Source organism: Mustela putorius, unplaced genomic scaffold (assembly GCF_011764305.1).
Source record: "Mustela putorius furo isolate JIRA1106 unplaced genomic scaffold, ASM1176430v1.1 tig00000054_pilon_pilon_pilon, whole genome shotgun sequence".
Classification (NCBI taxonomy): Eukaryota; Metazoa; Chordata; class Mammalia; order Carnivora; family Mustelidae; genus Mustela; species Mustela putorius.
The window spans coordinates 850,417-878,035 of record NW_025421262.1 but is presented as its reverse complement, the minus strand read 5'-3'; the positions used below and the strand labels follow the sequence as shown (position 1 = coordinate 878,035).

At 46.2% G+C, this 27,619-nt stretch overlaps 1 protein-coding gene across 1 annotated transcript in view; it reads right to left on the bottom strand.

Annotated features, from left to right (window-relative positions):
• Positions 1–27,286, bottom strand: part of TMC2 (transmembrane channel like 2) — a gene marked incomplete at its 3' end in the record, with an annotated part of 44,487 nt that extends 17,201 nt beyond the window's left edge. Inside the window, exons 1-6 of the mRNA XM_045080966.1 lie at positions 27,253–27,286; positions 14,751–15,072; positions 11,378–11,530; positions 2,869–2,959; positions 929–1,010; positions 475–581 (exon numbers count right to left, since the gene is read on the bottom strand). Coding sequence (XP_044936901.1) covers positions 475–581; positions 929–1,010; positions 2,869–2,959; positions 11,378–11,530; positions 14,751–15,072; positions 27,253–27,286 — 789 coding nt within the window. The remainder of the gene's footprint in view (positions 1–474; positions 582–928; positions 1,011–2,868; positions 2,960–11,377; positions 11,531–14,750; positions 15,073–27,252) is intronic.
• Positions 27,287–27,619: the final 333 nt, after the last annotated feature.

Sequence of the window (27,619 nt, the reverse complement as noted above, 5' to 3'; positions counted from 1 at the left end):
TTGGGGGACGATGTGTGAGAAATGTGGAAAGACGCTGATGTCAGGGAGCCTTGCTGAGCATGAAGGTAAGCCCTATTACAATCATCCCTCTTATGACGCCATGTTTGGACTCAAAGGCATTGGGTGTGGTGGAGCTGAGAGTCACACTTTCGAGAAAACCCAAGTCATGGAAATGTCTTCCCTGGCTGCCCATTGGGTCACTGCCCTTCCAGGCTGATTCCAGACCTTATCTATAGATATCCCATGCCCTCAATAAAGCTGAACACTTTGAGAAAAAAAAAAAAAAAAAAAGGAACACAAGTATTTTGGTTCCATTTTTTTGTCCTAAGCTATCCAGGCAATGGATGGGAGTAGAGAACTTAAAATGAATGACTGATTTTTTGTAAAACGGAGAGTATTTGATTAATATAAATGAGGATGGTGGTCATGATAAGCCTCCACACTCTCTAGAGATCTAGGAAGCTCTTGTCTTACCTCTGGGATGATAACTAGACCAAATATTAAGCCAAAAAGGACGAGGTTAACTCCATACATCCATCGGAGAAAGATGAAATATGATGCCACAGAAGAACCAAAGTGACCTGGCATAAGGAAAGGCAGCAGGGTTTAAATGTTGTGGAAGGAGGAAGATAGCATGACCGAGCTCTTCATGTGTGTGATGGATTCTGTTTTCATGTCGGTCTGTGGAACGGATGTTCCAGATAAATAACCTGGGGGCTCTGACGGGCTAACCCATTTACCTGCGCTCCTGCAATAAGAAAATGAAGAAACAGGATTTAAATCTGGGTCTGACTCGCTCAAAGGCCATCCTGTTTTCTAAGACCACAGGTCCTGTGGAATAACCTGATCAGCTGGTCAAGAACACAATCCAAGCCCTTGGAAAACTCGTTAGGAAACCAGCTCAACACAGTTACACCAAAATACTCACTTTCAATGTCCTTGATCTTCATTTCCCAGGGTATACATTGAGTCTTGAAGTTATGGAAGTCTCTCTTAAACTTGACCCACTTCTGAAATTAAACAGGTAATACACTCAGTACATTAACATCCTGCCTTGGGGCCTGGAGGAACACACTGCAGGAACATGTTGATGCTGACAAGTCAACACCAAAGTCAAGAGTGGGGCAAGAGAGAAGCCGGCCTGGCACAGTGCCTTGTATTTGCTGATAAAATTTCATGTTTGGACAGTGTATATGTGAACTTAGGAATTCTGTATATACTTCTGGTTTAGGGGATCAAATTGGGTTAGCAACCTCTGGCGCAACATTTTTTTTTTCTTTTTAATTCTTAAACATTCAAAGGAGGGAAAAATCTCACAAGGCTTACGTCCACATTTGGCAGACAGCCAAGTGCATAAATCTGATAAGAACTTTGTTCAGCCTTTGTGGTGCTGGAATTGGTAGGACCTTGACCCGTGGCTTCCATTCTTCTCCTGGTGAAAACAACGGACTGTTTTTTTGGTTCTTGTTTCTGTTTTTCTGAAAGAAGTTAGGTGTTTTGCTTCTTTCCAAGATCTGTTCTCAGCACCAACATTCAGAGTTGGTACCAGCTGGAAACCTGAGTAGCTGTCTGTCTGCTGACTGGGTGAAAATTTGTCAGCTCTCAAGAGGGTTGCTCTTCCAACAACCATACTCCCTGGAAATACATCTATTTGGAATTAAAAAAAAAAAACTCATAGAAAACAGCAGACAAAGAAGTAGTGGGGAGAAGACCCTAGGATCAGTTTCTATTATAATAAAGTCCCCCTAAAGACTTGTTTGTAAAGGAAGTGGGGTTTCCCATGTAAGTCACTAAAGGCTCAAAAGGAACATTTATCTGAAGGGATCAGATGCGTTTCCAGACCTATAGGCTTTGAATGTATCCTGATGGGATGATTGCTATACAAGGAAGGAAGCACCTGTCGAAAACGACGGTGGTCACAGGTGCAATAGAGAAGAGGAGTGTGTAAGCAGAAGCCTGGTTGATAACAATGGCAAAGCACCCCCTACAACAGGAAGGGGTATGGAGACTAGCATTGGGCATTCTAGCTCCACTGCTTTACCTACCTTCCCTAGCTCTGATTCCACGCTCAAAATTCATCTTTGGTGGTTTATTGGCTTTCTATTTAAGTCTGTCTATAAGGAAAACTGCCCATCACCTGGGCTGTGAGTATTTTGATTTCTATGGTAATGATTTGTGGTTGCAAGTTAAAAGATTGAAATTAAGATTATGGTTAGCTACCCACATAAAGTAACTCTATTATCAAAAAAAAAAAAAAGGCACTGCTGATGTGAATTCTTCATATTTCAAGTTCTCTCATGGTTATTTTTTCTTGTAAATTAATAATCCAGCACCTGGTTTTACCTATCAGTCTCAGAAGCTTTATTAATGTGATCCCCCAACCCCGAGGGATGGATCCCCTGTCGGGTGCTGATAATATCAGTACAGAATATAGACTTGCAAGGCTGAGGGCCAAGTTGGGTAATGAACATTGCCAAGGGAGGCCCCTGGGGACAGCCTGCCAGTTAGCTGATCACTTGGCCACCATCTGACAGTCCCTCGGGGCTGTGGGCATCAAACAGTGTGTCCGGATTTGGGGCTTGGGAAATAAGATCTCAGTCCTTTCACCTCATCCGTTTTGTGAGTTTATAGTTCTTCACTGGAGAGGAAATGAATCTCAGATACACCGAAGCCCTTACAGATAAATGTAGAGAAACTGACAACAAACAGTCTCCACTCCTGGACAAATCGGCTAGTCAGCCGGACCTCTCAGTGGGGGGATTCTGGGGGAACTAGACAGAAATGAAGAGGCAAGGGCCTGTGATGGTCACCCAGGTTCAGAGGCTGAACAAACACTTCTGAGGGTTTGGCTGTCTCTGTGCCACCCACCTTAGCGACCAGCATCTTACAGGCGTAGATTCGCTTGCCTTTCCCCTTTCCCAAGCCTCCTTCATACTTCTCCACAAACTCTTGGGCCTCCCTGGTTAGAAAAAAAAAAAAAAAGGAGGCATGGGTAGAGGCAGAACTGCAATTAATACCAAACCAAAAGAAATCTGAAGGGTTTTTATACTCCTAGTTAGAATGTAAGCTCTGTGAAGGCAGGACTCTTTGTCTGTTTCATTCACTGAAGTTTCCCAAATACTAAGATGAGTGCTTAGTACATGGTAGGCACCCATAGGCAGAATTTGGGCCCCCATGAGGGTAGGGTAGCCCCCTGGTGGCATGCCCATGAATGGCAAAAGGGACTTGGCAGACATAATTAAAATTCTGGAATTTAAAATATATTATCCTGGATTCTTGGGAAGGGCCCAGAAGAATCACATGAGCCCCTAAACAGAGAAGAAGGCAGAGAGTCAGAGAGAGAGATGTAGCAAAAGGAAAAGTCAGAGAAATTAGAAGCAAGAGAATTCTCCACCCTCTGTTGCTGGGACCCCTGGAGAGGAAGCCACATGGTAAGCAAGAGAAGGAATGGATTTCTGCCAAAACCCAGCAAGCTTGGAAGAAGACCTCTAGCCCCACATGGGAACTTCAGCCCTGCTAATACCTTGATTTTAGCCAGGTGAGACCCTGTGCAGAGAGAGAATGCAGCCGTGTCCTGCTGGACTTGTGGCCAGCAGCGCTGTGAGCTGGTAGATAGGGGAGTAGCAGCTCAAACAGTTGCACTGTGGCAGTGTGTTGTAGCAGCAATAGAAACAGACATGGCAAAACAGGGGAAAGGAGATGAAAGGGTAAAAAATTCCAGTTATAATCGACAGGACTAGAGGAGATTATGCTGAGTGAATTAAGTCAAGCAGAGAAAGTCAATTATCATATGGTTTCACTTACTTGTGGAGCATAGGGAATAATGTGGAGGACATTAGGAGAAGGAAAGGAAAAGTGAGTTGGGGGAAATCAGAGGGGGAGACGAAGCATGAGAGACTGTGGACTCTGAGAAACAAACTGAGGGTTTGAGAGGGGAGGAGGTGGGGGTTGGGTGAGTCTGGTGGTGAGTATTAAGGGGGGCATGTATTGCATGGAGCACTGGGTGTGATGCATAAACAATGAATCTTGGAACACTGAAAAAAATAAAATTAAATTTTAAAAAGCTCCAGTTACAAAATAACTAAGTCATGGGGAGGCAAAGTACAGCCTAGGGATGATAGCCAATAATACTAATAACATTGTATGGTGACAGATGGTAGCTAGGCTTATAGTGGTGAGCGTTGCGTGGTGTATGCATACCTCGAATCATGCTGTTGCACACCTGAAATGAATATAATATTGTATGTCAATTATACTTCAGTAAAGAAAAGGAGAATGAATACAGCATTCAGGAGACATTTGTGGACTGCATGAATGTTGAATGAGGGACTGCATAACCCAGGAAGGTTGGATGAAAACAACATGCATCAGTTTGTCTATTAGGTATTCTGGGGGGTGTGCTGGGGCCAGTGAGAATGGCTCCTGAGAACCCGATGTTAAATATTCAGGAACTTGGCCACCTGGCTGTTAAACTGTTGGTAGCTTGAAATTAGCCACTGGGAGTGTTCAGACGGTGGAAATCAGCAAATGCTGCAAATCAGACCCCCTCCTTCGCAGACCGCAGAAAGCCAGTTTTTCATCAGCCCCTGGATAGAGCACCACAAATGGATGAGAAATGAAGTCCATTTCAGGGTGGCTCTGGGGCTGTGGGGGAAGGTGTCATGGAGCTGTGTGTTTGGCGGCTATTGCTACAGCCCTCGCTGTATGCTACACAATCCCTATCCCACCTCCAAAGAGCGACTGCAGGCAGATCAAAGTCAAAGTCACATTCTAACCTCAGGTTAATCCTGAAGCTGGTTTTATTCCGATGTCTCCATATTGATGAGGCTGACTGTTTAGCTTCCGAACCCCAAGGTCAAAAGCTGGTCTGTAGGGGATTAAGGATCCTTAATGGGATCAGCTTCTTGTTTCCCCCTAGGCAGGACATGTACTGGCAGTTAGCTATCTGTGGCTACCAACTAGGCACAACACAAAAACATGTTTTCATGAAATTTGTATTTTTGTTCTCTTCCGGTATTTGACAAGTGAGCAGAGGTTCCTAAGCACTTGGAGTTTGTGAGTTTAAATGCACCAGCTTTTGGGGTGCCTGGGTGGCTCCATCAGTCGAGCTTCCGACTCTCGGCTTGGGCTCAAGTCATGATCTCATGGGCCATAGGATCAAGCCCCAACTGGTTGGACTCCGTGCTCAGTGGGGAGTCTGCTTGGAGATTTTCTTCCTCTGCCCTTCTCCGCAGTATCTTGCTCTAGAATAAATAAATAAATCCTTAAATGTGCCAGATTTTAAGATTTGGGGACTTCAAGTGAAACTTCCCGAAGTAAGAGCCAGCTCATGTTCCTGAGCTGTTGGGCCCAGCAGCAAATACTTTTCTTCTTGAGATCCAGGCTCTGTGTCTAGACCCCCAGACAGTGCTCAGGAGATCAGAAGGCCATGCCCGGCAGTGGGTGCAAACTCCAGGGATTGTTCACTATGAAGAGCCCACCTGGTTTAAGAATTTTGGTGGACACAGTGAGCTTTTCTGGATATAGTAAAAATACATAAATAGTAACAACTTTTTGCAGAAAACTCCTTTTTAAACACGTTACCTATAATCCAGACTGTCCCGTTCTTCTTTACCAGAGAGGATTTGGTTTATAGAAACATAGGCTCCTGTCCTATACTTCTCGATTGTTGTAAATCTTACTTCTGTCCCTTCCTTGTCACCAAGTGTCCTTTGAAGAGGGAACTTCTGCAAACTTGTCTCCCTTTTTCCTCAGACCAGATGGTATGTGGTAAATGCAGTGAAAAGGCAAAGAGAGGAGGGAGCTGTTGTTTTGAGGAAGAGTTTAGGGGCATGGATCTTAAGGAAGTAGGAGGGAAGCCCTGATGGCCAAAAGGAGATGGCTAGGGGTTGGGGGTGGCCAGAGGTTGAAGGTGGTCTGGGCCATGCTGGTTTGGGGCCTCCCTTGGTCCCCAGGCAATTTCCAATTTTAGTTGTGGAGACAAGAATCAAATAAATGCTGAACTCGTGCTAAGTAGAAATTTGGGTGGGCCAGGTGAGGATCTGTGTCCAAGGGCAGTGGAGGTTAACCAAGAATGCCTGGCTTCCATGGATGGTGGTATAAAATATGGTAGCAAATTGTTATTCTTCCCTTTAAAATGGAGAACTGGGGGTTCCTGGGGCTCTCAGTTGGTTAAATGTCCGACTCTTGATTTTGTCTCAGGTCATGGGGCTGAGCCCCGTATCAGGCTTCTCACTCAGTTTGGATTCTGCTTGTCCTTCTCCCTCTGCTCCTCCCTTGCACTCTCTCTCTCTCAAATAAATAAATAAATAAAATCTTTAAATAAATAAATAAATAAATAAATAAATAAATAAAAATGGAGAACCAAATTCTCCTCCCCTTGAATGTGGTCCAGACATAGTGAATTGTCTCCAATGAACAGAAAGTGGTAGAAGTGACTATTTATGACTTCAGAGACTAGGACAATAAAGGGTAATTGTGACTTCCTCTTCTTCTGAGGGAAGCCAGCTTCCATGTCATGAGGAAATTCAAGCAGCCTATGGAGAGAAACTGAGGCCTATTTCTAACAACTACCAGCCCTGGTCAAGCCTTCAGATGACAGCAGTCCTGTCCAACATCCTGACCCAACCTTGTGAGAGACTCCAAGATGGAACTGCCCAGTTAAGCTGCTCCTGAACTTCTGGCCCATACAAGGCAGTAAATATTCATTACTATTTTAAACTGCTAAGTTTACACATCCCTAGATACTACACTGCAGAACCCAAACCACTTGGTGCTCCCCCACATTTAGGTTTGCTATGTCTTTGTCTTAATGGATTGACACTTTTATCACTCTATAATATTCCTTTATGTCCCTGTTAATTTCCTTTACTCTGAAGTTGACTTTATTTGATATTTACACTGCCCCATCTACTACTTTATTTTGGTTAACGTTTGCATGGCATATATTTTTTGGTCATCTTTATACTCTCAATCTATATATATCATAATATTTAAAGTGAATTTCTTGGGGTGCCTGGGTGGTTCAGTTGGTTAGGTGTCTGCCTTCAACTCAGGTCATGATCCCAGGATCCTGGAATCCAGTCCTGCGTCAGGCTCCCTCCTCAGTGGGGAACCTGCTTCTCCCTCTCCCATTTCCCCTGCTTGTGTTCCCTCTCTACCTGTGTCTATCTCTGTCAGATAAATAAATAAAATCTTAAAAAAAAAAGTTTCTTACAGACCATATGCAGTTAAGTCATTTTTAAAATTACTCTGCCAGGGTGGCTCAGTGGGTTAAAGCCTCTGTCTTTAGCTCAGGTCATGATCTCAGGATCCTGGAATCGAGCCCCACATCAGGCTCTCTGCTCAGCAGGGAGCCTGCTTCCCCCCCCTCTCTCTGCCTGCCTCTCTGCCTACTTGTGATCTCGCCCTGTCAAATAAATAAATAATATCTTTAAAAAAAATAAAATTACTCTGCCAGTCTGTCTTTTAACTGGCATATTTAGACCACTTACATTTAATGTAGTTATTGATATGTTAAGATTTAAACCTAAATGGGGCACATGGGTGGCTCAGTGGGTTAAACCTCTACCTTTGGCTCAGGTCACGATCTCAGGGTCCTGGGATCGAGCCCCGCATCGGGCTCTCTGCTCAGCAGGGAGCCTGCTTCCCCCTTTCTCTCTGCCTGCCTCTCTGCCTACTTGTGATCTCTCTCTCTGTCAAATTAATAAATAAAATCTTAAAAAAAGATTTAAACCTACTGTTTTACTTTTGTTTATTTGTTTATTCTTTCTGTTTTTCATTTCTCTAATCCTTTTTCCTGCAAGTTACTTCAACATTTTTTAGGATTCCATTTTGGTTTATCTATGATGCTTTTCAGTGTTATCTCTTTGTATGGTCTTTTCAGTAGTTGCTCTAATTGTTCCTACATATTACTATACAATGTGATATGTAATGTAAAATGTATGTGTGTTCCTTATGTCCCTTTACCCTCTCATTTATAATTGTCTTAGATATTTTCTCTACATTCATTGAGAACTACATTAGATGTTGTTATATTTTTTCTTCAATTGTTAAACATAATTTTATATACTCACAGGGAGAAGGAAAATCTATGACAGTTTCCAATATTTTAGCTCTTACCATGTTCTTCCTTCCTGATGTTCCAAGAGTCTTTGTTTTATCATTTCTTTTTTATTTAGAGAATTTAGCCATTCTTTTAGGGTTGGTTTGCTGGTAACAAATTCTTTTATGTTTCCTTCATCTGAGGATGTCTTGATTCCTTTTTACTTTTTAAAAAAAACATTTTATTTATTTATTTGAGAGAGAGACAAAGAGAGAATGTGAGCAGGGGGAGGGGTGGATGGGGTAAGCAGATTCACCACTGAATCTGGGGCTTGATGCTGGGCTTGATCCCAGGACCCTCAGATCACAACTTGAGCAAAGTCAGGTGTCCCACTTTCTTCTTCTTCTTAAAGGATATTTTTGCTGGCTATAGAATTCTGGGCTGAGAATTCTTTTATTTAGCACTTGAAAAATTGTGTAACCTTCCTCTGTCCTCCAGAGGACAGGCTTCTAATAAGAAATTTACTTTAATTCTAATTGTTTTCCCCTATAGGCAATGCATTGTTTCTCTCTGACTGCTGGTAAGAAGTTTGACTATGATGTGTCTTGACATGGATTACTTTGGGTTCATTCCATGTAGGGTTTCTTTCGTTTTCTTGAGTCTGTAAGTCTTGCCAAATTTGAAAATTTTTAGTCATTATTTCTTTGAAGGTTTTTTTCAGCCCCACCCTCTCTCTTCTCTTTTCTTGGACTCCTCCTCCTGACCCTCTCATATCCAGGGCAAGGGATATGGAAGAAACACTAATATTACAACATTTATTGCAGTCCTAAATGTCCTTGAGGTTCTGTTCATTCCCCCCCGCCCTGATTATTTTCTCTGTATTGTTTAGATTGGGTAATTTCTCTTGTTCTACCTTCAGTTTCATTGATTCTTTGTGTTCTTCATTCTGCTGTTGAGCCCACTCATTCATTTTTTAAAAATTTCAGTTGTTCTATTTTTTACTTCTAAAATTTCTAGTTGTTTTTCCTTACATCTTCTATTTCTTTTCTTAGACTTTCTACTTCTTCATTAGTTTCATGTCCTCATAATTGCTCAGTGAAACACTTTTATGACAGTTTCTTTAAAAATTTGCCAGATAATTGTAGCATCTATGTCATCTTTGTGTTAGCATCTTTAGTTGTCTTTTATCATTCAGCTTGAGATCATCCTAGTTCTTGGTATGATGAGTGATTTTCAGGTGAAGCCTGGACACTGTGGATATTATAAGACTCTGGATCTTGTTTAAATCTTCTGCCTTAGCAGGCATCCTCTGACACTGCTTCAGTGGGTGAAAAGGAAAGGGTGCTGTCTGGTTTCTTCCAGATGGCAGTCCATGCTCCTCATTTGGCTCCTTTTTGGCACCCAAGACTGGGTAGGAACTCTTCATTACTGCTGAGAAAGGATGGGAGTGTCCCTGCAGAAGGGACACTTGGCCCCAGTCCTGCAGGATATGTGGGAATCAGCCAGACTGGCAGAAAGCAAAGATTGAGGCAGAGGCACCAGCTTGCTTGGGGACTCAGAGGCTCTCTGGGCTTGGACTTGAGCTGGAGATAAGGAGTCTTGGGAGAGGGTAGAGGGAAGGAGGCCAGCATTGGCTGAAGATCCCTGCTCCAAGGAGAAACACATGGGCCTGTTTGGCTTCCCAGGCTTTAGCCATTTGTCAACCATCCCAAGAGCAGGAGCTCTGTCCTCTGGCTGGAGGAGATGTCACACTTCTCCTCCAGGCAGCTAGACAGCCCTCAGGAAATCTCCCAGGCCCCGTGACTTCCAGCTGCCTGGAGATCTCATTTCCATAAGCACCTCGGTTGCTCTTTTTCCACTGTTAATAAAAGATGTGTTCAGGTGACACCTGAGTGGGGGTGAGGTCCCGTAAGGGTGACAGATGGCTGTTCTGTGCCCCCCTGCAGGAAGAAGAACCTGGCCCCGAGGGACTAGGGAGAAGAGTCTCAGGAAAAGAGGCTGAGTGGGAAGACAGCCACTGCTGGGAGCTGTCCCTGCCACTAGAACGGTAGCTACCAGCCACAGGGGATGATTTAATTTAAATAAATTAAAATAAAACCCCCAAATCCGTGTCTCAGTCACACTTGCTACTCTCCAAGAGCTTACTGGCCACCTGTAGCTGGCGGCAGGAGTATTAGTATGGATTTAGAGCACCTCCAACAGAGGTCCTGTTGGGACACACTGGCCGGTGGGCACCACAGGGACACCTTTCTTCGCACAACTGTGTAGGACACAATGCGGTCATTTGCTAGCATGGAGTAAGCTCTGTTCACCAGAAGCCCAACCCATGTTTGTGCAACTAGCATCTGGGCGGTGCCTCTCAGAGGGGCAAACCATGAATCCCAATGTGTCCAAATACAGCTGCCAGATTGTTCTACCCAGTAGAGGATGAGGCATTTGACTTGAGCCGCTGGGAAATGCATGTGTGAGAGGAGCGAGGGAAAAGGGCTTCACAAAGAGGGAAGGGGAGAGGGAGCATTCCCTGCTCAGCCCTGCAACAGAAAAGCCAAGAGAGCACTTGCGGGGGGGAAATGGTAATGTTGGATGGGTTTTTTTTTTGTTGTTGTTGTTGTTGTTTTAAGTAGAAAACCAGAAGTTAAGCAATGTGACTCTCGCCCTTATGAGACATGAGGTTCATAACGTGTATGGCGTGCTGGCCTTTGTGTGGAAGCCAGAGAAGGGCCGGCTGGAAACAGGAGTCGGGGGCTGGGGCCTGAGGAGGCCTGAACAATATTCATGGAGCATGATGGTGAGCTTGACCCGGGGTCAGGCCCTCAGGCTGCCGGAGTAGCTGAGACAGACCCAGTCCCTGCTCCCCACACGTAAGTGGGAGTGTGCTACACATGGAGAGGTTCTGAGTGCCTCAGGAACACGAAGGGAGTTCTGACCTTGCAGAGGCAGAGGAGGGTCACAGAGAGTGACTGTGTTGGGTTGTGAGGAAGGCGCAGGAACCTTCGCCATGAAGGTGAAGGGGCACGGGACAGAAGGGACATCAGGCAGAGTGGCAGGGTTGGCTCTAGGCCAGAGCACCATGATCCTCATCTCGCTCCCCAGACCCTGCTTGGTGCTGGCAAACCACAGGCCCTCTGTTAGCAGTAACGACTCCTGTTTGTCTGGGCTCTAACAGACCCCACTCAGGCACTGTGCTTGTGCTGGGGAGAGGAGGGACCAAAGCAGAGTGGGAGAGTGAATCCCACTTCCCGTTAAGTCCTCTTGCAGCCGGGTTTGGGGCCCATGGGAAGGGCTTGCGCCCTCTGGACTTCCAGAGGCCCTGGTTGACCACCCCTCGCTCACCTGAGCTCCCTGAGCTTTTTCGCCATGGGCCAGGGCTTGTTCCGCATGGTGGCGATGAGCTTCTTCTTGTCTTCAACCTGCTCCAGGATCCGGGCCAGTTCCTCCTCTGAGAGAGACTCCACTCCAGAGGCACGGGAGGCCAAGGAGGGTGATCTGGAAGGTAGAGCAGGGGCAGAGCAGGGGAGAGTGAAAAGTTGGCAAGTGTCTTCAGGTGCTCTGTGGAATGGAGAGGAACCCACAGGCAAGGCAGGTGGGTTGTGTTCCCTGGCCTTCCCAGCACTGATCTCCCCTCAGAGGCCTGCGTCTGCGCAGAAGCCCTCAGTGACTCCCATCGCCCATCTGAAGAGGCCGCGCTCTGTCCTGTAGCCCAAAACACCAGGAGGGTGGCCTCCCCCGACTCCATTTCTTTAAGTCCTCTCCACCCACCACACTCGAGCACAGTGCTGCTCAACAGAAACGTAACCTGAGCCACGTGTTGTAATTTTAAATTTTCTAGTAACCATATTAAAATGGCAAGGGGCACCTGGGGGGCTCATTCGTTAAGCATCTGCCTTTGGCTCAGGTCATGGTCCCAGAGTCCTGGGATTGAGCTCCCCATCAGGCTCCCTGCTCAACAGGGAGTCTGCTTCTCCCTCTGCCTCTCACCCTGCTCATGCTCACTCTTTCTCACTCTCTCAAATAAATCAGTAAAATCTCTTAAAAAAAAAAAAAAAAAAAAGGCAGGGGAGCCTGGGTGGCTCAGTGGGTTGAGCCTCTGCCTTCAGCCCAGGTTGGTGATCTCAGGGTCCTTTAGCTGATGTCCAAAGCCCCACATCAGACTCTCTGTTCAGCAGGGAGCCTGCTTCGCCCTCTTTCTCTGCCTGCCTCTCTGCCTACTTGTGATCTCTCTCTCTGTCAAATAAATAAATAAAATTTTTTAAAAAATGGCAAAAGGAGATGGGCAAGCTAGCTTTAATAATACATTTCATTGACTCCAATATGTCAAAAATTGTTATTTTTAACATGTAACAAATATAAAAAATTATTAATGAGAAATTTTATATTCTTCTTGTACTGTCTTCAAAATCTGGTGTTCATCCCACAGCTACTGTGCATATCAATTCAGACATTAAATTTTCCTTGAACATATTTCATCCATATCTGGATTTCATAATATTTGTAGTTGAAAAGGTGGATTTACATACCCAGGTTGTTTCAGACCTACTTAGAAGTTTCCCAACAAATGACTCAAGTAGCCAAATGCCATTTCCCTTTGACATTTACATCTGCATTGACAAAAGCAGTTTGCCTTTTATTTTATTTTTTTTTTTGCCTTTTTATTTTTTAGAGATTTGAAATGCACCGGCTTCAAAGTTAAATTGATTTCAAAGTTAAATTGATTTCAAAGCTATAGCTGTCTCTCCGGGTTAAGTAAATCCACTAACTCTTGTGTTAATTCTGTAGTAATAACACTGAATTAGAATGAAAGGAAATGAGAAATTCAGTGTCTTGGTCTTCGTGGGCCACAGTTCAAGGGCTCAGCACGGGGCTGACAGGGATGGTACTGGACAGCATAGGGGGAGGGAGCATCCAGCCGGAATCCTTCTCCCCACGTGAGGAGCCTCAGCCTCAGCATCTCACAGACAAGATGATGTGTTCAGCTGCCACAAAATCCTAGTTCTTGTGTGTGCTTCTCACACCGTCCTTCACTCGCAGACACGGTGGCTCTGGGAGGGACAGCAGCCCCCCCACCCCCACCCCGAGGTGAGGAGGGCACAGGAAAAGGCTATGCCCCAGCTGCTTCTTAGCAAGTTTCATACATGGAAACACCAGGATGTGGGCTCGACTTAGAGAACAATTTACAGGAGCTTCTATGAGTCTTAATTTCTGAGGAGCTCAGAAGAGGACAGAGGTGGGAGGAGGGGCCCGACACTTCACTTCTGGGAACACTTGGGCATGGGAGTGTCTTGTCACACCTCAGGCACACCCCATGATTACCTGCCTTTGAGTTTTTCCACAGGGGTTCCCTTAACCTGGGGGAGGGGGGGGAGCTTCAGTCATTGCTTGTTCAAATGTCACCTGGGCTTCCATGACCAGCCGAAAAGCTTACCTTTTCCATGGAGGAACCCTGATGTCCCAGCACCCCCCAGGAAGGCAGTTCGTTAATTCCTTTCTCAGATCATATTGCTTTCTGCCTTGTCTTGTGATGACTGCTGCCCAAGGCCTCTCTCCCCTGCCAGACTGTTAGCACCTGGGAAACAGGACTGAGCCTTTTCCATCTCTCTCTACCTGTCACAGCACTTAGCTGAGAATGTACCCCTGACTTTGCATCTGCCATCCAGACACTGCGGGTCTGTTTCCGGGTAGGGGGAGGGCAGCCTCCCTGTAAAGTTCAGGACACTCCAGGGCCCAATCTGCGTGCTTTAAATTCTCTTTCAATTGCTAAGGGCACCTTTACCCCTTTAGCTGATGTCCAAAGACCATTAGACAGTAGAAAAAAGCCCCAATCAAGCCAGGAATGGCTGGCATGGTGACAAGAAATCAGTGGGCTCTTTTGAGGGTCCCAGTTTGCTCTGTAAAGAGGTTCGGTAGAAGAGCCTAGAGCCCTGTGGGAAGGAACACCATTTTCACCATAACCCCGATTCCTTCAACTATTTCAAAAGCCTCCCTAGCCATTATCAAGACGGATTCTTAAAACATCCCAAGAAGTGAGTAATGTCAAAGAGGGAGGACAGGAGAAGTTGATGTTCCATCAAAATTTATAGCAAAGAATGGACCAAATCCTGACTTGATGATTCTATAAGCTGGCTTAGTCCACAGACCCCCGTGTGCCAGTGCTAATGAGACAAAGGAAACAAAACAAATACCCCTTCCCCCCAAATCCCAAGTTTCAGGGCTGTTGGAATCCCTGACGGTCCTCTAGATCAATGCCACACATCACAGACGAGGACACAGGTCCAGACTGGGGAGATGGCGTGCTTAAGTCCTAGGATGACTGCTGCATCCAATTTTGTTAGTTTCTCTCAGTGCCTCTTCCGGAGCTGTGGTGAGTCACCAGCTGAAATTCAGGAGACTTGGGATCTTGTCCCACCTGGCTGCCATGTCACACACACCCACCCTCCCCACCCCCGCCAGTGCTTCCACTCACACCTGCCAGACAGGGGGCACTGGCTCTGAGAGTGCCCAGGGGCCAATCTGCCTGGAATGACCAAGACCCTCATCCCATTTCTGCCCCAGATGGGGAAGGCAGGGCTGTGGACAAGGCAGGGACGAACAGAAGCAGCCTCCCTATACCGGTGGAGAAGACCTCAGCCCTTCATCAGGGCAGGGTGAAGGGCCAAAGGAGAGGAGGGTGCCAGTCAAAAAATGCACCTGAACCAGAATCACAACATACCTGTGTTTCTTTGGCCGCTTCCACATCTCCTCCTTTCTTGGCACCTCCTTTTCCTTCTTTGGGGGAGCTCTCTGCTCCTTGAGGGAAGCCCTCCCATCTCTCTTCCTCCTCCCCTCACAGGTCCTCTCTGTGGAGCTCCGCCCCTGCTCCCCCAGCTCCTCTCCGTGTCTCCTGCGCTCTGCCTGCTTCCTGCGGGGAGACCCCGGCCTTGGGCTGCCCCCAGCCCGCTCCTTCTGGCCAGGTTGAGCTCCACGCCTGCCTGCTGCAGCACCCTCGGCTCTGGGAGCCTGCTTCCGTGAGGGTCTCCTCCCGGACCTGTCACCTGCAGGGAGAGGAAATGGACAGTTCTGGCCTCACTGGCTTCCACTGCAAGAAAGTGCCCCAGCCTATGAAGAATCAGATGTCCAAGATGCTTTCTGGAGCTCGTTAGCTCCAAAGGCCACCTCTTCCAGAAACTCTGGTTTGGGATGAGATTTACTGTCTCCCTCTTCTGACCAGCTGGCATTTCCACACTCTTGCCTAAACCTTAGGTAGAAACCTAGGCACATGCCTTTCCTCTTTTTGGGTGTAGCTCCTTGGGGTCAGAACTGAGTCATCTCCTGATCCCCCGGGGCTAGCCAAGTACGGGTCTCTGTTTGGCAAGGCAGGACCACTGGCACAGGAAGGGCTGGATGGGTTCCTTTGTCCAGGGGCTGCTGCCTGATGAGCTCCTCTTGTGTTTGAGAGTGTGTGTGCGTGTGCGCGTGTGTGTGCGTGTGTGTGTGTGTGTGTGTGTGTGTGTAAACCATGACTTCGAGGCTTTGACAAATGACCTGGTTGAATGGAATCGACAGTATGAAATCTCCTCAACAGTTTGCCCAACGACTATGCTAACTACAACTCTTTGTATAAGCATTTACAAATCAAATGCTGGGAAATTATACAGTTCTGGTATTAATAGCCAACCTCTCTCCCACTTACTAGCTGGGTGTCTTTGAGCAAGTCACTTGACCTCTCTGAGTCTCAGCTCATCTCTAACATGGGCGATGTGCATCCTTACCCTATTAGCTTCTTAATGAACACAGGACAGTGACTGACGTCTGAGGACAGATGTCATTACCCTGATACTTTTACCCAGAAATAAAATGGTTTTTGCTTATAGGAAAAACACAGGTTTCGAGCTAGACTGGTTTGCCTGAAAAGATCATTTCTACCATTTTTTATCTCAATGACCACAGACACATTACTTTTCTGCACCTCAGTTTTCTCATCTGTATAATGGCTCTAGGAGCTCCCATTTCCTTACTTGGTTGGGGGCAGGGTGCTAATTAAAAACAGGAGTAAAAGTTCTGGCCTGTGGGAAATACTCAGCAAAGGCTCCCTCCCCTCCTGTCTCCAGCCTGCCTTGCCACTCTTGTGCTCTGAGCCCCTGCGTCCGAGTGGGCAGTGCCTGGAAACAGTCTTCTGTAGGGCACTCATTCCCATTGCCCACATGGGCCCCCATTCAGCCTTTTCCGCCATGGGCAGGCAGATTTCCCCAGCTGCATTGCCAAAGGCCCAACTTTGGCAAAAGCAGAGGGGAAGTTTGCCACCTGCCATTCCCAGCAGCAGCAGTAGAGTCTGGGAAGGTGGAGTCCCAGGTTCCCAAATTCTCAACTCTACCCTCCTCCTTATCCAGCCCCTCAAAGTTGTACATTCAATGCGGTGGCCCCAGAGACCTTTCCTCTCTGCTTCTCTGACCCTTGAGATTTTATACTCTTAGAAGCAAGCCACCTTGTCAAACAACAACCAGAATTAGTCCATGGTAAGTGGGCTGGATCTGGGGATTCAGAGTCTGGACGTCTGGGCTTGATGTCTGGTTCTGATGGTTTTTGTCTGGGTAACTCTGGGCAGGTTGCTTATTGTTTCTGAGTCAGCTTTCTTGTAGGTAATCTAGTAAGTGCCGGTGGTGGTCTACCCAGATTCCCATTACCTGGCCACTGCGTCCTCCCCTAGCTGCTGTGTGGGGTGGCTCTAACAGCTCACAGGTTCTCCCTTCTTGGTTGATGGGAACCATCTTGCTGGAAAATGCCTGGAAATTTACAGCTCACTCCTCTCCTTGAGCCAGCCTGTAGCTAATTACTAACTGATACAGAGGCACAAGATCCAGTCCTCTGCCTCAAGGCTGGGCAAGTCAGTGGCTCATTCATACTCTTGAGCTTCCTGCAGGAGCAGGCCTTGGCTAGACTCCACCTGGGCCACATCCTTGCTTCTCTTGTCCTTCTCAGCCCTACTTCCCTCACTTCTTACCTCCGGAGAGCCACCCTTGATAAAATTAGATGCTCAAGAATCCCTATCTCAGGCTCTGCTTCCAGGGAACCCGACCGGTCCACAGGCACCTATCTCAAAGTGTGGTAGGGAAATCCAATCTAGATAACATCTGTCCAAGTGTGATGGAAGCTGGAGCGTGCTAGATTTGTGAATGGGATTTGCATTGAGGTTCAGGGAGAAACTGCTCCAAGTTCTCTTTCTGGGTTTCAACTAGGATACTGGTGACACATTCATATGGACAAGGTGCCAGGCTGCCTGGCCAACTGAGCTGGCCAAGAACTCAAAGGCCTTTTATTCGCTAATTCACTCACCCAAACCAAAACATTTATTGATCATTGATTAGATGCTACGGATGCTAGAGCAGCAAATGAGACTGAAAAGATTCTGTCCCTCAGCATGATTTGAGTTAATGGGGAGGCAATGTGATCAGTTCTATAATTCAAGAAGCACAAGGGTGGGCTTGACCCCGACTTCAAGCAAGGAGGGTGAGGGACAGAGGGAGAGGTAGAGAGAGAGACTCTTAAGCAGGCTCCATGCCGGATGTGGCAGCGCTTGATCCCACCACCCTGAGATCATGACCTGAGCTGAAATCAAATGTCAGATGCTTGACCAACTGAGCCACCCGGTGCCCCAAAAGGAAGAAACCTTTAAGCTGAGATCTGAGAACTTCTTCTTCTTCTTTTTTAAGATTTTTATTTATTTATTTATTTGACGGAAAGAGACAGTGAGAGAGAAAGAGCACAAGCAGGGGGAGAGGCAGAGGGAGAAGCAAGCTCCCAGCTGCTCCCAGAGCCTGATGTGGAAGTTCATCACAGGACCCTTGGATCATGACTGGAGGGCAGATGCTTAACAGACTGAGCCACTCAGGCATCCTGAGATCTTATTCTTAACTGATTCAATAGATAAGAGTTTGTTTAAAATAATGCTAGCAACAAAGTATTGGATGACTATAGCTTATGGAAAAGTGAAATGAATGGCAGTGGTGTTCAAGGGCCATCGAGGAGGAACTGGGAACACGCTGTTATAATGCACCTGCATTACCCATGGAGTGGCGTGGTGTTCTTTGGAAGTGGACTTGGATTAATTGTAAACCGATACTGCGAACTCTAGTGAAACCACTAAGAAAAGTGGAAAAAAAAAAAGAACTATAACTGATATGCTAAAAAGCTGGAATCATATGAAATGCTCAGTCAAAACCACAAGAGGTAGGAGAGTGGAAGACAAAAATAGAACAAAGAACAAGGTTAATGATTAGAAAACAGCATCAACCATGGCAAATAGTAACCCAACTATATCAACAATCACTTTAACAGCAACAGTCTAACTACACCAGTTAAAGAAAGAGATTGTCAGAGTCAATAGCAAAAAAGGCCCAAGAAGAAATTGTCTACAAGAAATCCACTTTAAATAGGAAGAAAAATACAGATTACAAGGGAAAGGGCAGAGGAGAATATGCCATGCTAACACGAACCAAAAGAAAGCTGGAGCAACTGTACTAATTTCAGACGAAGCAGATTTTAGAGCAGGGAAAATTATCACAGAAAACATAGAGCATCACATTGCGTAATGTTAAAGAGATCAGTTCTCCAGAAAGACATAACATTTCTTTTTTTTTTTTTTTTAAGATTTTTATTTATTTATTTCACAGACAGAGAGAGATCACAAGTAGGCAGAGAGGCAGGCACAGAGAGAGGAAGGGAAGCAGGCCCGCTGCGGAACAGAGAGCCTGATGCGGGGCTCCATTCCAGGACCCTGAGACCATGACCTGAGCTTAAAGCAGAGGCTCAACCCACTGAGTCACCCAGGCGCCCCAGGCATTACATTTCTTAATATGAATACGCCTAACAACAGAAGATCGAAAACTGGTAGAACTGCAGGGAGAAATGGGCAAATCCATGATTACAGCTGAGAGTCCAGCCCCCTCTGTCAGTAATTAAGAGATCCAGCAGGCACAAAGTCAATAAGGACATAGTTAAATGGAACAGCACCATCAAGTAACTGTATCTAATTGATGTTTCTAAAACACTTAATCCAACCACAGCAGAATACACCTTCTTCTTGAGCCCACATGGAACATTCACCAAGACAGACTATATTCTGGCCTATAAAACAAACGAGTAGCCAAATATTGTTTCTAAGGCACCCACAATCCTATCTTTTTTTTTTTTTACTTTTTTTTTTTTTAAGTTTTATTCATTTATTTGACACAGAGAAAGAGAATGAGAGCACAAGCAGGGGGAGAGAAGGCAGAGGGAGAAGCAGCCTCCCTTCTGAGCAAGGAGCCCAATGCAGGACTCATTCCCAGGACTCTGAGAGCCTGACCTGAACCAAAGGCAGACGTATAACCGATGGAGCCACCCAGGTGTCCCTCCATGATCTTAAGTGTTCATATTTGACAACTTTTGATTTCTTCTTTCCAAGACTGACTCCTAAGTGTAAAATGAAGTAAAATAACTTTTAGGATATCTTTTGTGTCTAAAACTATCTTTGAGAATTCCCAGAAGGTCCTGGAAAATCACAAAATCTTCCTCTTCCACCTTATGAAAAAGAGAGGTGCCAGAAACAATCAGGATTATTTGATGTTACTGTTGGAGTTTCATGAGAAGAGCTGTCAAATCAGAAGAGAGGCTCAGCCTTTTCTAGGCTAAGTTGGTTTAGGTCGAATGTTTAAATATTTCAGCAAATGAATGCTCTGTGGGCAGTTCCTAGAAATTTGTCATTGCTCTTGCTGTCCATGACAGAGTCCATTAATCAGAGTCCTGAAGGCGCTTTGCCTGATGTTAGGCAACAGTGTAATAATCAAAGTTCAGTTATCATTTAAAATGTTTACTTGGTATCAAGTCTTTAATTTGAATCTGGCATCTTTTAGGCCAGTGCTTTTTAGCTGGAAATACTGATCAGATTTACCTCTGGAGTTTTATTAAAATATACATGCTAAGGGGAGCCTGGATGGCTCAGTCAGTTAAGTGTTTGACTCTTGATTTTGGCTCAGGTCATGATCTTGGGGTCCTGGGATTGAGCCCCATGTTAGCCTCTGCACTGAGCATAAAGGCTCTTTGAGAACCTCTCTCTCTCTCTCCCTCTGCCCCTCCCCTCGCTCACTCTTTCTCTCAAAAAAAAAAAAAAAAAAAAAAAAAAAAAAAAAAAACCACACATGCTTAGGACCTACTCTGGACTCACTGAATCTCTTTACTTAATATTCTTGATCTCTTTTTCTTATATGTTTGTTATATTCTTGTTATATTGCATATATGTCTTTATCTAATTATACATTATACCTCAAGATATTTTTCTCTGTAAAGACTAGACTAGGTTAAACCATCTTTGTAAGTCAGAGATAATGTTCCTTGTCTGTAAAAACATGTTTAATCACTAAAAACATTTTGCCCAAAACTTTCAGATTGCCTTATTAACGTTTGTTTTGCATTCTATAGGAATGAACAAATTTCCTTGTCAGTTTCACTATTGCTATGAATAACGTTTCACTTTTGAAAGTTGTCGGTAATAAGTTACCATTGCCATTTAAAGTCTCTTTCACTTATGGATGTTACATGTTGTATCCTCAAAGTTCCTTGAAACCTCGACTGTAGACCACCGTTTTTGTCTTCAACCACTGGACTGTCTTGGAACCCTGACAGGAAGGACTCTAGTGGGTACTGCTAACTAGTACAGTAGTATAACTGTCAAAGGGATTGATTCTTGGATTCACAACCTTCAACTGAAAAGACATCACCATTCTCAAATTACTGGAAGACCATCCATCCCTACTGGTGACCTTGGTTTGAGGGTTAAAGCAGACAGTCTTTGGATATAGAAAGCTGTGCTCAAAATCCATTGGAACAAGACCATAGATTGTCACTTTGTAACCTGTATTCCTCTGTTTTCTATTCTTTAACCTAATTCTGTCCTGCATTAACTTAAGGTTATTTATTTATTTTTTTAAAGATTATTATTTTTTTTTTAAATGAAGGTTTTTATTTACTTATTTGACAGACAGAGATCACAAGTAGGCAGAAAGGCAGGCAGAGAGAGAGGAAGGGAAACAGGCTCCCCGTTGAGCAGAGAGCCTGATGCAGGGCTCAATCCCAGGACCCTGGGATCATGACCTGAGCCAAAGGCAGAGGCTTTAATCCACTGAGCCACCCAGGTGCCCCTACTTAAGGGTATTTTTAATTGTGTTACTAATAAGCCTCTATTTCTAATATTGCTGTTTGCATCCTTAATCGCTCCTTGGTATGAATCCAATACCCAGTTACAATTCATTCATGAACTGACTAAAGTACTTATTTCCCATTTAGCTTTCTTTGGTTCCAGTTTCTTGTAAGAAATCAGTTGGTTTCCTGAGTAACTGGACTCCACCTTTGGGCGATGTATTAGATGAGAAATTCCACAGCCGGCCAGCTGGTGAGAAATCCAAAACTCCCATCACTTCCTATGAGGGTCTTGACTCTCTGAAGCAATACTTCAGAGATGTATTGTTCAAATACAGAGATGTATTTGTCAAAAACTGATAGAGATGTCACAACTTTGAACTTTCACTGAAAGAGAATTTGGGAGGAGATCAGGGAACCTATGGTATATTTTTGGACACCGTCTCACTTTCACAGATCTACAAGTAGACATGTTACTCTTCTTTTCCTTTAGTCCCACTTAATGATTTCCATACTAGAAAATTCACTACCCCAAACTACTCTTGATGAACAGTGCCAAAAGATTACAGCGTTACTTCACAATACTCCTTTGCAAAGGAGTATTTTGACCAAAACCAGATCACTCTGTGGTCCCCAATGACTGGTATTGGATCTGGTACAGAAGTCTACAGTTACTCACAAGTCAGACAGGAAATTATTACTTTGGTAAAAAGTAATAATTAATAATAACTAATTAATTAACATTAATATGTTAATACCTATTCTCAGGATAGCCTGTGACATCTCCCAGGATCTATTTTGGCCCATTAGTTTGTCCTTTAGGAAAACAGGATAAGTAGACAGTTTAATGGAAGAAGAAAAATTGTGCCCTGATTCCCTAACTACTCTAGGAGAATTGTGAAATTCAGGACTTGCATTTCCGCATGTTACAAGAGGTCTGGAGAGTGAAGTGAATCTTTTATGTTGTGATTAAGATAATAGCAGGTAAGTGGACAATACCATCAAGAACACATATCCTGAGAGGTTTATGAAATTGGACAGGTGATGACTTAGAATGGAGCTGCCTTATTTTTTCAAGTTTTACTTATTTAAGTAATCACTATACCCAATGTAGGGGCTTAAACTCATGACCCTGGGATCAAGAGTCCCAGGTTCCTCTCACTGAGCCAGTCAGGTGCTCCTAGAACAGAGCTGCTTTAGATTACGTCGGCCTTTGGTTCTATGGACTTTTCCGATTGGGCAGGAGTTTTGTTCTTTTATTTAGTCTGGACATTCTTGGCCCCTGCCAGAAAACAGAACCACAAAAAGTCCGGTCATAATCCTCTTCGCATTTGTCTGTGTACCAGCTTTCAGATGGGTGATCCCCTGGGTTTTCAATGCTGTTGTACAGCTGCTGTGTGCCAAATGATTCAGCAAAGGGTCATCCAGAAGAAAGAACTGGAAAACTTCACACACAGGTTGAAACAATTTCCCCCGGAAATCTGGAATTCCAAACAGTTATCCTAACTGACATTCAATTAGGATTCCTCAAACAGTGGTGAAGACCTGGATTGGCATTCTTCAGTCTGGGCTAAATAATGACCACAAAGACCAACCGAGAACTGAAACTATCTATTCCACATTCATCCCAGACATGGAGAACCCAACCTACACCATCGTGTCTTCATTAAGATGGACTTTGTGCCGTATCTCTATCTTCATTGGCATGACTTTATTTTTCCAGGAGTCTCCTGCCCAGACAAGTGGTTTGACTGGTCATTGCAGGATCTCCCCAAAGACTTCCCCAAAGCTCTTCAAAGGAAAGCATCACAGACAATTTGCACCCTAAGTTTCCTTGAGTGCTTTGACTCAAAACCCTGGCCTTGCTGTTTATTGTGGACTGTTGTATGCTAATTCTTACCCCATCCCAGTCAAGCCCCTCACTTTGGAAGTCCTGCCTTAAATCAAACTCTCGATTCTCAAGAAATTCCGACCCTACCTTCCCCTTTCTGAGACCTTTCCTGCTGTAAGCAACAAGGCAGCTTTGTATTATCGATAAGAAGGGTTGGTGATACTTAGGAAGCCAGTTTTTGACAATAACTCAGATAAACATATTTTTGTTTTTTTAAAAAAAGGGAACAGGGGCACCTGGGTGGCTCAGTGGTTTAAAGCCTCTGCCTTCAGCTAAGGTCATGATCCCAGGGTCCTGGGATCGAGCCCCACATTGGGCTCTTTGCTCAGTAGGGAGCCTGCTTTCTCTTCTCTCTCCCTGCCTGCCTCTCTACCTACTTGTGATCTCTGTCTATCAAATAAATAAATAAAATCTTTAAAAAAAAAAAAGGGGAACAAATGGTGGATGAAAAAAAAGCCATGGGAATACAGAGAGAGTGGGACAGGGTATAATTGGAACAGATGTTTACTCTGATTGCTGAAGATGAACAGGAGTTTGCCAAGAGAAGAAGGGGAGGAGGGTGGTGCTAGAAGGGTGAGGGGATTCTAGGCAGAGGAAACAGGGGACTGAGGGGCCCCAGTGGAAATGCAAGAGGTCGGAGATAGGGGTGAACAATGCAGACCTGAGTCTCAAGTGGGATCCGGTAGCTGGGGATGGGGAGTGTGTTAAGGGGAGGTCGTCCAGAGAGCTATACTGGTGGGGCTGCTGGGTTGAAATCTGGAGGGTGAGGGGGTGATAGTACAGCCTGTTTTGCAGGATGTGGTCTGCACCCAAGGATCATGCTAACAACATGGCAAAGGCTGTCATGGAACACGGACACCAGTTCCCAGTCACTGCAGAAAAACGACCCCCTCCGGCCCCCACAAGTGCAAGTGTGTTTGCTGTGGCTGCTTCACCCACTGTGAATGCACAAAAAAAACCTCAGGCAAGGGTCTGAGTCCACCATTAACAATCTCTGGGGCTCGGTTCTAATTGGGGCAATTATTGCTTGAGCTAACTGGTCGCAAGCACATTGAAAAGCAGTGAGTGCTGTTTATGGATGGAAAGAGAGGTGATTGTGTGTGTGTGTGTCTGTGTGTGTGTGGTGGGGTGGGGGGTGGGGAGGCGGGGACAGGTTTTCTTGGCCCACACCAGCCCTGGTCTGAGTCAGAAAATGTAAAGCAGGATTATTTGAATATAATGAGAACTCATTCCCTATGGCTCTGGAAGGCTTCAGCCCCCATCTTGGAGGAGGGATGGAGACAGAAACAAATCCACTCCCTCCAAAGACCCAGGAGCAAGTGTGAGAAAGTGTGTGTCCCTGCTGCCGTGACCCCTAGGAAAGTTCTAGAATTGAGAGAGAGGACAGAAGAGCAAAGAGTGTGTGCAAGAGGTGAAGGAGAAGGATCTCCTAGGCCCGCATACACTACTGGCACCATATTGCTTGGAGGAACTGGGTAAGAATGTCAACATCTGTCTGCGTCTTCTTCTGAGCACTGTGTGTTCTCAATCAGCTAACAAATGGTCTTCTTTTTGGTAATGAGCTGTACCAGGCGTTCTTTCAAACACTGTAGGTAGAAGTTGGGGGTTCATGCATTTTTTATAGGCTGTGATTTCCGTTTTAATCTTATTTCCCATCTGAACGCAATTCATATCGAACTTAGAGAGCAACAGAAAATGAGCTACTTTTTTAGTTTTTTTCTTTGCAGCCAGTTTTCCATGGACTCCATGTAATGAATAATTTAGGAGCCAGAAAAGCAGCTGCTCCATTAGGAAGACCTCCAAGCCCAGCACACTCTCCCTCACACGTCATAGGCCTCCTCATGCGTACGCACATGACCTAAGGTGAAAATAGGCTGAGGAGAAGCTGGAAGGCCCAGTGGATCTGGCTCACCCTCCAACTTGGTGATTTTAAACTGTTAAGTACATTTAGCAAATGATCTGAAAGGAGGAAGAGTTCTGACCCTTTTTGTCAACTAGTAGAATAATAAATTGTAATTATTTTGAGAAAATAACTTTGTATTCTCAGACTTTTTTTTTTTTTCTCCTTGTAGACCATAAGCTGAAGGAATACACTATCAGGTCCCCTCAGAGGTGACTTCAGAGGAGATTTAAAATGGAAATCTTTATGTAATTGGGTTTCAGTTCATTTAATGGATTCCCAATATTTAACTTTGCTGTATTCCTTGACCATCTGGACCCCTAAATGAAAATTCTTCTTTCTTTAAGGGTGGGGCTGTGAGTGGCATATTTCAGGAAGAAAAGGTTTGTATTTTAGGCAGAATGACTTTCCATTTCAGTCCTGCTTAAAGGACCATGTGCCCACAGGTGACCCCCCCCCCCAAGAGTAGCGTCTTTGGCTGGGGCAGAGGGGAGCGAGGTTGGGTCCAGAAGGGACAGCAACTGGAGGACTACAAGGAGAATGGAATGTGGAGAACCAGATCTGAGAGTCCTATGTCTAGACAACTGTCACCAAGAGCACCAACCCTCCCATGAGGAAGGGTTTTCTCATCCAGTCACACTCAGGCACATTTTTGAATGCTCATCCCCATGTCTGGAGGGAAAGAATGACGGGATGGTGGGTGCGGTGGGGAGGACAGACATGGCTGAGGGGCAGCTCTGGGGGTAGGAAGGGGTATTGAGATACCAGTGGTGCCTCCCTGTGGGACTTCTTCCTGCCCAGGATCCTGGCTTTTCCACCAGTCTTGCCCCTGGATCTCCCCCTCGGTCACAGACCTGCCTCAGCAGGGACTCAGGCCCCTGGCAGTGGGGGAGCAGTGGATGACAACAGGGAAGGGCTTGGCAGAGGAGGGCTGATCCTCGTCAGCTCCCCCACATACCTCAGTGTGCCTGAGTGGGGGCTGGACAAGTCCCTCCCCCTCGGAATTGTCCAGGGGGACTCTCTTTCACACCCAACTCAGAAGTCCATTCTTTCCTGAGAGTCTGCTTCCTCACTTACTGGCAGGTGTGCAGGCCCCGCCTGTGAGTCAAGAAGGAGAAAATGGCGTCCTATCTCCATCCTGTCTCAGGACTTGAAGTGTAGGATGGCCTGACCTGTGGGTATGGCTTCTGCCTACCTCATGGCAGTGGAGGGTCTTGTCTCCTGCATATGACTTCCTCTAGCTCCTCCTGGAGCAGGTGGGCCCAACTGTCTGGGGTCTCCCCACTTTACCTCAGAGAGGTAAATCCCTCTCTGCCTCACAGAAGAGCCGTGGCCACATTCCCAATGGGAAGGTGGCCTAGCCCCACTCCTGCCGGTGCTTTGTGGAGGTGAAGAGTGTGCCGTCTGGAGTCCTGTGGCCTGAGGGTGAGTCCTGGCCCTACCAGCTTCCCTGCCCCCCCAGGCTGATGAATGGTCACTGCTTCCCGAGGCTCAACTCAGTGTCGCTAACTCTGGGCTGTGGGCAGGCCCTCTCTGGGCCTCCCCCTCAGGTTGAAGCACCCGCCCCCAGGGCTCCTTACATGTGAGGGAGGGAGGGACAGAAGAAGGGAGAGAAGAAGGAGGATGGAAGAGAACTCTGGAAGGTGGCTGGACCGGGAATACACCACCCCATCTCACACACACACCGCCTCAAGCACCATCCCGCCTCACCTGTGCCCGGAGAGCCACTCCTCGCCCGTCCTCTGGCTCCACCATCTGCTGGAAGAGATGGCGCGTGAGGGGTGGTTGACCTCTGGGAGTCCCCCTGCCTGGGTCACCCTTGTTTCACAGTGGGAACCCTCAGCTGGGGGCTGCTGCCTCAGACCAGGACCTCACCCTGACTGTTTTACTAACCAGCATCCCCAGTCCTGACGTAGCTCTGACACCCCGCAGCAGACATGAGGTCAGAACGTCCCACATCCTGCTGCCCCAGACAGACAGACAGACAGACAAGTCTGCTGCAGGGATTGCTGAGGAAAGGTGATTTTATCCAAGAGAGCAGGAGGCTGAAGACCCTGGTGCACTCTGAGGGTCACCGCCACTCAACCCCAACATGGGCCCTGAGGCCAAGAGAGGCTGGGTAAGCAGATTGGGGTCACTCAGTGAGCAAGTGGCAGGCCCTGGACTCAAGCCCGGTCCTTGTGCCTCGAGAGTCCCCCTCTGCTTTGCCTGGTCCCCAGCTGCTGCCCAGGAACCCCGTGGGTGCTTCCCTCAGAGATGAGGACCACTCACCTTCCTCCCCCCCGCCCTTCAGCTGGCGGCTCATGGTCAGCTGGGCTCTCGGCACTGCTCACACGGCTTGCTGCTCTACACACACCTTCAACCGGGGATGCCTTTCCTCCCTCATGGTGGCTGGGCTCTCTTTCTGGGCCCCGCCAGCTGCCAGGGCTCCTAGGCTTATTAGAGACTGAACCCGAGGAGGGGGAAGGTTGGGAGAGAGGCGGGCAAGAGGCGGGGAGTTCCCAGCCCTTCAATCCGTCCACACACTCCTCTGCTCAGGTTCCCCAGCAAAGAGGTAGTGTGGCCTCACGTTTCAGGCATCACTTACACACGGAGGGGCCCTGGAGGGGCCGGGAGCTGCCAGCTCACCTCCGGGCCA